The sequence below is a fragment of the Mustela lutreola genome, chromosome 6 (genome assembly GCF_030435805.1).
Source record: "Mustela lutreola isolate mMusLut2 chromosome 6, mMusLut2.pri, whole genome shotgun sequence".
Lineage (NCBI taxonomy): Eukaryota > Metazoa > Chordata > Mammalia > Carnivora > Mustelidae > Mustela > Mustela lutreola.
Window position 1 is genome coordinate 16,448,872 of NC_081295.1, and position 10,567 is coordinate 16,459,438.

Below are 10,567 nucleotides of genomic sequence, written 5' to 3' on the forward strand. Positions count from 1 at the left end.
TGCCTATTATCTGATGTCCAAAGCACATTGTTACTTTTTATCCTTTTTTTCTGGATTTTTCTTTTTTTTAGATTTTATTTATTAATTTGTCAGAGAGAGAGAGAGAGGGCACAAGCAGGCAAAGTGGCAGGCAGAGGCAGAGAGAGAAGCAGGCTTCCCTCTGAGCAAGGAGCCTGATGCGGGACTTGATCCCAGGACTCTGGCTTAAGGCAGAGGCTTAACCGACTGAGCCACCCAGGCGTTCCCTTTTCTGGATTTTTCACCAAACTTCATAGGCTAAATCCAACCCCTTTGTTCTATTATGACTGCAGAAGAAGAAAGGACTGCTTTTTTAAAAAATGTAAAATGTTTTATGACAACCTCATTGAAAAGATTTCAACTGATATAAAGTCTTATAAAGTAAAAAAGTACCTATCCCCCTCCACTGTTCCCATCTCACACCCCAGAAATAACCAGTGTTCATAGTAAACACATTAAGTCATTTCCACTTTTCCCCAAGGGACCCTGTTAAAGTTAGAGAGGGGGCATCTTTAGCAGTGCTTGCAGGATTGGAAATGAATGCTCCTGAGGAACCTTGTCCCTCCCACTGTCCCTCATTATCTCCCCCGTGGAGCACATGAGCTGAGTCTCATTCTGTACTGACCTCTCTTCCACTGTCCCAATAGCACAAGCAAGTGTCCTGTGTTCTTCTTAAGATCTCTGTGAAGACCATATGAAATCACGTACCTGAAAGTGCTTGGCAAACTTTGAAATCATTACAGTTGTTAATTAATGCTATAGTCTACTATCATGTGTGTCTATTGTTCATATTAATAATTATTTTATCACAGCTAGTATTTAGAAGATTTGAATGCTACCTTCAGGATCTACTTTTATACCTTCAGCGTCCATTTTTATCACCAAGACAGTTTCTCCTTATCATAAGCCTACTGGAGCTCTCTGAGGTCTAAGATGAAAGGAATCCTTATGCTGTCAAGGACATCATTAAGTGGCTTCAGTTGCATGGGGTGAATATCTCTGAGGTGGAAGAATCTGTAACCCAAAGTGGGCCCCTCCCTGTACGGCTAAGATGTTAAAAATTTCAGCTTCAGACCCATGCATATACAACCTCATGAACTCTATGAATTTTCCTTTTCATGGAATAGCAAGAAATAATGGATTATTTTCTTTTTTCTTCTTTTGTATTTTTACCTTTAGTTCTATCTCCTTCTCTGTTCTAGATCTGAAAGCAATGGGTTCCTAGATATAACTCTAAAACCATATATATATATATATATATTCAGAAACTATTTTTCTATCCAATTATTTTCTCTTTCCCTCTAAAAAGGACACCGAACCATGTGGAAATTACAATGGTCATGCATCCAATCAAAAAAACTTCTGGACATGCCAAAAAGCAAGAAATTGTGCTCCATAATCAGGAGAAAAACGAATCGATAGAAACTCTGAAAAACAGATGTAGAAGCCGCTGACAGTCAGTTACAACTCAGGTGTGGTCTCCAGGGGATGGAATTTTGATAAACCTTACTAAGCCATTTAAAACACTACTGCTCTGGGGCCCCTAGGTGGCGCTGTGGGATTAGCCGCTCGCTCCTGGTGTACCCTGAGGTGAGGATCTCCAGGTCACGGGATCCACCTGCGTGGAGGTGAAGCCTTGTCTAAGCTGGGCTGTCAGCTTGAGATTCTCCCTCCATCTCCCTTTGCCCCTCCCGCTGGTGCTCTCTCTCTCTCAAATAAATAAATCTTTAAAAACAGAACAGAACAGTGCTCAGTTTTGTAACCGTGTATGGTGACAGATGGTGGTGATCCGTGAACGGTATATACAAGTGCTGAATCATTGTGTACACCTGAAGCTAACCTGTTATATGTCAAGCGTATCTCCGTAAAGGAAAAGGTTATCTGCTAAATTTAATTAAATAAAATGCATCTTCACGAGATCTTACATGATCCAAGCTGAAGGCCTCTCTACACGCCATATAGAGATCATCAGGTCCTCGTAACTGGATGTGTTCGGATGTCCGGTTATGTCAGTGGAAATACGACTGCACGTGACTACTTGATTTTTATATTTTTCAGCAGCGTTGCCCGCCTTGTGCTACCCAAGTGCATCTGGGGACCCGAACGTGACGGGGATATTGGAAGTGAAGGACCAAAGACTGTCTGAACTGGTTCCCCAGTTCAAGTCCCTTTTCTAAAGCAGACCCTGAGGTCACAAAGATCTGAGCTTCCCCAAGCACGGTCGCATGTCAATAAAGCCGAGTGGATTTAGGCACAGTCCCCCGTCCAGACTCGGAGGGCCGCGGTCGCCCATGCAGGCTCAGTACACACAGCACCCCTAGAATCTCACACAGCAGGTCTCCCTCCTGCGCGCTCCCGGTTTGGAGGAGTCTGCAGAGGGCGGTGTGCGCCTGTGGTCTTTGCCAGCTGGGAGCAAAACTGCACGCGAGAGGGGCGGGGCCGTCGGAGGCGGGGCCGTCGGAGGCGGGGCCGTCGGAGGTGGGGCCGTCGGAGGCGGGGCCGTCGGAGGCGGGGCCGTCGGAGGCGGGGCCGTCGGAGGCGGGGCCGTCGGAGGCGGGGCCGTCGGAGGCGGGGCCGTCGGAGGCGGGGCCGTCGGAGGCGGGGGCGGGAACGCACGTGGGCGGAGGGAGGGGGAACTGGGCGGGGCTTGGCGCGCCTCCGAACACGCCGGAGCCGCTGTTCACAGGACCGGTGCTGAATCGCGCCGAGACCGTCTCCTCAGAGACCGCCCGGGTCCCGGCGGAGAGGCGCGGGCCTTCACGGAAGCCTCCCCAGCCACCAGCGGCGGTGCCAGGCGGGGCCGGTTGTGCCTCTCGTGGCTGTGGTTCCCGCCCGCGACCGCGCGCCCGCGGCTCCGGGGGCGCAACCGGGGCCCGAGGTGGCCGCGCTGTGAGGCGCCGGGGCGTAGCGGCCCCGGCCACACCGGAGCGGCACAGGGTCCCGCGCTCGCCCGCCTTCCTCGCGCTCTGCGGCCGCTTCTAGGCCCGCTGCCTCAGCTGCCGGCCGCCGTGGCCCTCGCCGCTCGGGAAAGCGCGGGCTCGGGCGGCCGCCGAGGAACCCTGCGCTGCGCGGGCTGCGGCCGCTCTGCCCGTGGCTGCCGAGGGGCCGTGGGGCCGTGGGGCCGTCCCGCCGTCCGCGCCGCCGTCCGAGCTGCAGGCGCAGCTCTCGGGAGTGGAGCCGCTGCTGGAGGAGTTCCGCCGGCTGCTGCAGCAGGAGCGGCCGCAGGAGGAGCAGGAGCGGGAGCTGCGCGCGGGCGTCTGGCTCCCGGAGGAGGGCTGCCCAGGCCGGGGCGGCGGCGGCTACAGCGCCACGCCGGACGCCATCATCCGCACCAAGGACTCCGCGGCGGCCGGCGCCCGCTTCCTGAGCCCGCCGGCAACCATGGGGGACTGGCGGCCGTGCGGGGCGGCCTGCTGCTCGGAGCCGCGCTACTCTATGGCCGTGGTGGAGCTGCCTCGGCGGCCCGCGTCGCCCGCCGCCGCCGCCGCGCTTGGCTGCTGCCTCGTCAACTGCACCGCACGTGGCCGCAGCGTCTGCAAGTTCGCGCTGCACCGGGGCTATAGCAGCTGCAGCCTCTGCCGCGCTTTTACCGCCGGCGGGGAGACCGGGGAGCCTCACGGCACACGGGTGAGCACTCCGCTGGAGGAGGCCGGGCCAGACCTCCAGGTCCTGCTGCCCTGGCACCTGTTGAGTGGCGCCCAGGAGGAGACCACTTGGGCAGTACACTTTGGCAGTAGAGCCAAGTGAGAGACGAAGCATCCTCCTTTCAAGGGATTTTTAGTTCGGGGCCATCCAGAGGAGTGGCTTTGACTGTGATGAGGGAGCAGGAGGCTGGCTGAGGACAAAGCAAAAGCTGGCACCTTGCACCCCTTCTCCACCCGCTCCCCTCAGTAATATGTGTGACATTCCTCAGGCACCCCTGGCTGCCCTAAAAGAAAAACAAATAGTTAACTTGCAGAGATCACAATCCTGCAAACAGGAGTTTCCCTTGGTTCACAAGTGTCCTAGAGATTCACAACAAAGAAGCTCTCTTAACAATAGCACAATTTCCAGAGGCAAATAACTCAGTTCCTCAAGCCCTAACATCACCCTCCCCTCCATAAAACGGAAGGAGGTAAGGTAGAAGGAAATGTAAATCAAGTTAGATTTCTTCTAAACCCAAATCTCACTAACAAGGACACTTGATAGGAGGAATGTTAAACTTTATCCCTAAACCTCCTAGATAGTGTCAGCAATCATTCCCAAGCATATGACCCACTGATATGCATCTAAAGGATCTCAGGAGATTTTTATTACTAAGATTTTTATTACTAATTTACTAATAAATTACCTTTCTCCCAACAATAGCTACCCCTCAAGGTCCTGGAGACCTTGCTTCCAAAATTCCTTAGAGACTAACATCATCCCTTTGTCCTCACCTACCCAACTCCTGTGTATATAATCAGCAACTCCTCAGGATAGCGGGGCAGCAGCTCTTTCTGCCCATGGGTCCTGTCCTGTGCTTTAATAAACCACCATTTTGCACCAAAGATGTCTCAAGAATTCTTTCTTGGTCATCGACTCTGGACTTCACCCCACCAAACCTCACCTATGTTCTAGAACTTTATCAACTCCTATTTTATAGATGGCTTCTGAGAAACCCGGAAGGTTGGGCAGAGAGGGCACCAGGGCCTGCTTCTGGATTTTCTAGCCTGAGGCTAATCTGAAAGGATTCACAGAAATTCTATTTAAAAGAGGAGAAAAGCTCTGAGAAAAAAAAAAAATAAGTTTACTTTAGGCTCAATTTTTTTAAATAAAGATTGCATTTATTTATTTGACAAGCAGAGATCACAAGTAGGCAGAGAGGCAGGCAGAGAGAGAAGGGGAAGCAGGCTCCCCACTGAGCAGAGAGCCCAATGCAGGGCTCTATCCTAGGACCCTGAGATCATAACCTGAGCCAAAGGCAGAGGCTCAACCCACTGATCCACCCAGGAGCCTCTACGCTCAGATTTTTATAAGTAGTGGTTTGTGTCGAGTAATCGCAGGAACAAAATTTAATTAGATGCCAGACTGCTCATGGTACACTCTTTCTTAGCTTGGCACTCACGACTCATGATTCCATCTGCAGTGGCTTTCATTAGACAAAAATGAGAAGGGAAACTTGGTGTCTGAAATTTTGAAGTGGGTCCAGCTGATTCCCATGAACTACAGTCCCTTTTGTAAAAAGGGGATAGGAAGGGATTTGATTTAATTGAAAGAGGATGTTGAAGGCAGATTTCTTTTTTAAAAAGTTAATAATGAAGTGTTTGGGTTTTTTTTTTTTTTTTTGGTTTTTGTTTTGTTTTGTTTTGTTTTGTTTTTGTTTTCTTGTTATTCCATGGTTTTACTTCTGGCAGATGCTCTGAATGATAGTCAAGGCCCATACAGGCGGCACACACAAAAAATATGGTAGTTGGAGATTAAAGCTACTGAGGCAATAAAACCTCATTTGGGCCCACATGTGGTTGGCTGTGTGTTTCATTGCATTCTGCTCTTTGAATTATGATAACATAAAAATGATATAGCGACATTGGGGGTAGTTGGGGGAGCCTCAGCCACTTGGGAAATCTGGAGTCTCTAGGACCTCAAGGTCCAAAGAGAAGGGTCTGGGAAACCATACCAACAAAGGCCCATCTCCTTACTCACCTCCACTTGAGAGAAAGTTCAGGACCCTTGTCGGGGGAACAGACATCAAAAGCCACCCTGTGACTGCTCAGTCCTGAGGCAGACATTGGAAAGAACCCCAGAGTTTTCTCCTTGAAGCAAAAGCAAGAGACACGTTCACTTGGACCTCCACCAACATCCCGGAGCCTGTTCCATGGCTATTACACACACATCCTTCCTCCTTGCTCAAACATGGACTAAAATAATCCCAGCATCGAAGAAACAAAATCGCTTTCTCTTGTTCTCAAAGCACATCTGGAAGAAATCAACCTCACCAAAGGAGCTTTCTTGTAAGTTAGGGGAAATCAAAAGGATAATAAGCAAGTGAAAATTAAAAAAAAAAGTTAAGTTTACTAGTAGGAGTTTCTGAGTCACTTTTCTTTCTCCTCCTTCTTTGCCCTTCCCTTCCCTAGGGGATGTTTGTCTGGGAATCCAATTATGTAGATGTTAGGGATAAAAATGTGTGACCGGAGAGTTTGGTCCTCATTCTGGAAAACACTGTCATACTCACATCCCCAGCAACACGTTACTAGAAGGGTGCAGCTCGGGTCCCCAGGTGCCCTCATTTGCAGTCAGGTCAAAGATCTATCTACCCACATGCCCTGAATTTGCCTTGCCTAGATGGTTAACCTCTTGAAGCTCTTTATGCTTCTGAAACTTGTATATTTTTCCTTCTAGAACTGCCTCTTTTTCCAAATCTTGTGAGTATATAGAGTTGGAGGCTAACTGAGCATGAATATCGTTTAGAAAAGCTCTTGCAGAGAATTTGTCAGGGGGCCATTTGAGATGAATAAAACCATCATGAAATGATGGGGGCAGGTGGAATGAGATGGCACAAATTTATGGCTGAACTCATCAGCCACGTTTGTCGCGGCTGCTGATTTGGGTGTTAGGCATTATTGTAAGGTCCTTAGACACATGAACTCACTCTCCTCACACCAGCCAAAGATCTAGGTTCCGTTATGATCCCCAGTGTACTGGAAGACTCTGTGAGAGGAAGCAATCTGCCCTAAAGGACCCTGCCAGACATGAGTCATGGAGCCGTGTCCAAGTGTCTCAGAAAAATACGTAGCAGACACCATTAAAATGGTCATTTGTTCTTCTGGGATATTTTTATGGGAAAGTGATCCATACTAAAGAAAAAGTAGGAGCCAGAAAATTTATCGTGCCATTATTTATGATGGTGAAAAATTGATAAAGTGTATGTCTGATAACAGAGGTTAAAAATTAAAGAGGCAACTGTGAAGTTTATGTGGTAACATAACTAGGTATGTTACTAGAATAGATAAGTAAATGTAATTATTTATTGTTTTTTACTATTAATAGCAATATTTATTGTTATTAATGTTAATGTTACTAGAATATATTAATAAATATCAATAAGTAGAACATATTGACAAGTTCATAGACTAATTGAAGATATAAATTTATATTTCCTATAACTGGATATACTTTGGGAACCCCCAAAGTATATTTAGAAACATCTAAGCTGACATCCAAACTGACAAATTGATCATTTCTATCATCTTGGGCAACGAAGCCTCTGACTCTCATTTCCTCACGAGTCTAATGCAGATGATAATACCCCCCTGACATTTGTGACATTAAGTTGAGTGACATTAAGGCTCATGAGCATGGTGCCTGATGCCTGGTACAAAGAAATCACTCAATAAATGGCACATCTTACTTATTATCGTCAGCTCATACAGAGAAACACCATAACGATAAACACCAAAAATGATGATAGTCACACTGCAGTTGTGAATAATCCTTTCCTGAAGTGTTACAATTAGGAAAAAGACACACTGAAAAAAGAAAATCATAGAAACCAACCAACTACATGGATTTTTGACACATAGTGTCTAAGCCTCTTCCCTTAGTCTGGCCCCACTGCTAAGTCCTGACTTCAGGAGGCTCTGTTAATTTCTCAACCTCCACTGTATCACCTGTGTTCACACAGTACAGATCTAGATTGCAAAACCTCCTTGATATTAAGGCTCCATTCACAGCAGAGTGTTGTAAATCAAATTACTTAAAAATATTCTTATCTGTATAAAATGTCTTAACTTGATATGCTTCAAAATTGGTCTGAGTCTTTTTTGCCTCTGACCAAGTGTGTTTAGTTTTCAAAAGAAATCAGTGTTTCTGTAGTAACACTTATTTATTGCAGTTTACGATGAAAATTCAAATCTACCTTTATCTTGTTTTTATCAGCAAGTCAAGTGTTTTTAAAGACTTTTTTTTTTTTTTTTTGTGGAGACAGGGAGAGTGGGGGTGGTGGAAGAGGCAGAGAGAGAGAATCTCAAGCAACCTCCATGGTCTGTGCAGAGTCCCATGCCGGTCTCCATCTCAGGACCCTGAGATCATGACCTGAGCCAAAATCGAAAGTCATACACTTAACCGACTGAGCCACCCAGGCAGCCCTTCAAGATTTTAAGTAATCTCCACACCCATCGTTGTGCTCAAGCTCACAACCCTGAGATCAAGAGTCCCTCTCTCCACTGACAAAGCCAGCCAGGTGACCCAGCAAGTCAAATACTTTTAAATGATAGCACACTCCTTTCCTCTTCTGATCGTTGTTTATTTTTAAGATGTGTTCCTGAGTAGTTAAGCTCTGACTTATTTCAGAATACATTATGCAGTATAATTTGCCCAGATTTGAACTGAGGAGGGAATGTACCTCTCTTGCTTTGGTTGCAATAGTGTGGAAGAAATGAGGCTTTTGCTATGCTCATAAATCATATCTTAAAGCTTACCTAAAGAAAAGCAAACAATAAAAGAATGATTTTTTTTTTTCTACTTCTTCCAGGAGAGGCAGGAAAAATTAGTTTTGTAGTTATGTGGGACATTTTAGAACTTACCTAATTTTTCCAATTTAAGACTTCAAGAACTTAAAAATATAACATTCATTGAGAGCTTAAAGATATAGCATTCATTGTTGTTTATATCATGCAGGTATATTTTCATTTGTTTACTTATAAAAAGTATTTTAAAATAAATTTTCATGCATATAGTTGCAAGCTATAATGTATTACTGTGGATTATAAGATGATTTCCAGAATTATGAAGTGGTAAATCCTTGTGTAGAAAACAATGCAATTTCCAGAGCCAAAAGAAAGTTCTCTGTTGCACTCTGTAAAATGGCCTATTAGTAGTGAAATTGTCACCTCTTTCCTTACCTGGGAGAAGCAGAATAAAGACCTCAGACACTAGGTCTTTGCTCTGAGATGGAAAAGGCAAAACAAATTTCTTCTTAGGCAAAGGTTGTTTGTGTGGCTTATTTAAATTTGAGTTATGACTCCTCATTGTTTTAAATAACTCTAAAGATGGGACTTGGTTGGAGTGCCTGGGTGGTGCAGTCAGTTAGGCATCCGACTCTTCATTTCAGCTTAGGTTGTGATCTCAGGGTCATGCCCTATGTCCAGCTCCATCCAGCTCTGCTTTCAGTGCTTAAAAACTCTCTGCTTTCAGTGCTTAAAAACTCTCTTTCTGCTTAAAAACTCTCTTCCTCAAGGAGACAAGATGGCAGAGAACTAGGAGGAAGCGCCATTTCAGCCTGTACCCTAAAGTGAGCTGATTACCTACCAAAGAACTCCGATCACCCATGAAATCAGCCTGAGATTAGAATTATACACGTCTGGATTTCTACGGGGGCAGAAGATGCCAGTGAACAGGTAAAGCAGAGTGGGAATGTCGGACTGATATCGGAAGATAAACAAAAGAGGGAGGGAGCCACCAGAAGTGACCCACTGGAAAGCAATACTCCAATATGAGAGTGCCTTGTGTCTGGGGACCAGCATTAACTTGGAGTCTGGTTGAAAGCACTCAAAAAGAGCAAAAGATCCTGAAGGGAAATTGTGGGAATTGGGGAAGTTAGGGACAGGGGATTAAGGCCCCAGACCCAGGACAGCCACCCCTGGCGCTGAGCCAGAGAGAGTGAGGCAAAGAAACCAGGTCTTGGTCCCTGAGCCACGAGTGTGTCTGAGAATGTGTGGGGTGCGACTCCTGGGAGGGGCTGGGAGCCTCTCCAGCTGGCAGAAGCACAGCCTTTTTGCAGTCCCCATGCAAGTGCCATGCTGTGCTATCAGAGCCTGAGATGTGCCCCACACCCTCCCCTGAGAGGGGTGCACGCAGGCAGCAACCTGGTGCTCTCCATCTGGGAAAGGCTGAGTACTCCCTGCCCGCCCAGCGGGAATATTTCAGTGTGCGATCGCTGCTTGGAACCTCCCTGGCTATCTGGAGCTGCCTGGACAGCCCCTGCTATTGTGGTTTTGGGTACAAGCAGGAGTTCGTGTGTCCCCAGGGACCAGGACTCTGAATGTGCTCTGCCAGAGACCGAGGGGGGAACTTAAGTGCCCTGCAGCACCCAGAGGGGAACAGACTGGGACTTCTCTCTGAGAGGCGGCGGTTGGGGTGCAGTTTGCTTTCCTCTAAACCTCCAAAAACCATTAAAAGCTGTCAAGGAGAGAGAGAAGAATGAACAAACAAACAAACAAAAAACCTCCAGAGAACAAAAGCCTGAAAAACCGGTTTCCTCAGAGCCCACCCCCTAGAGGGGGGCGGGAGGACTTAGCTCTGAAAACACTGCCTGAAAACCCGTGGGGCAGGCCCTTTCCCCAGAAAGCCAGACAGAAGGGGGGAGGGAAGACAAGCGGACAACCACCACTACTTATTAGACACAACTTTTATTTTTAATTCCCACCATTTAATTCCCACAACTTTTATTTTCTTTCCCACCATTCTGGGTGGGAAAGAATTAAAAATAAAAGTTGTTATGGTTTATCTTCCGATATCAGTCCGACATTCTACTGGGAATGTTCATTTTTTTATAGATAATTTTTTAACCTATTTACCATCATAGTGATAT

At 46.8% G+C, this 10,567-nt stretch overlaps 1 protein-coding gene across 1 annotated transcript; it reads left to right on the forward strand.

The window, feature by feature from the left end:
* Nucleotides 1-2,014: 2,014 nt before the first annotated feature.
* Nucleotides 2,015-4,088, forward strand: LOC131834542 (spidroin-2-like). The gene is made up of 3 exons (XM_059179264.1): nucleotides 2,015-2,158; nucleotides 2,425-2,907; nucleotides 3,001-4,088. The coding sequence occupies exons 1-3, from the start codon at nucleotides 2,015-2,017 to the stop codon at nucleotides 3,763-3,765; spliced, it is 1,392 nt and encodes a 463-aa protein (XP_059035247.1). The 3' UTR covers nucleotides 3,766-4,088.
* Nucleotides 4,089-10,567: the final 6,479 nt, after the last annotated feature.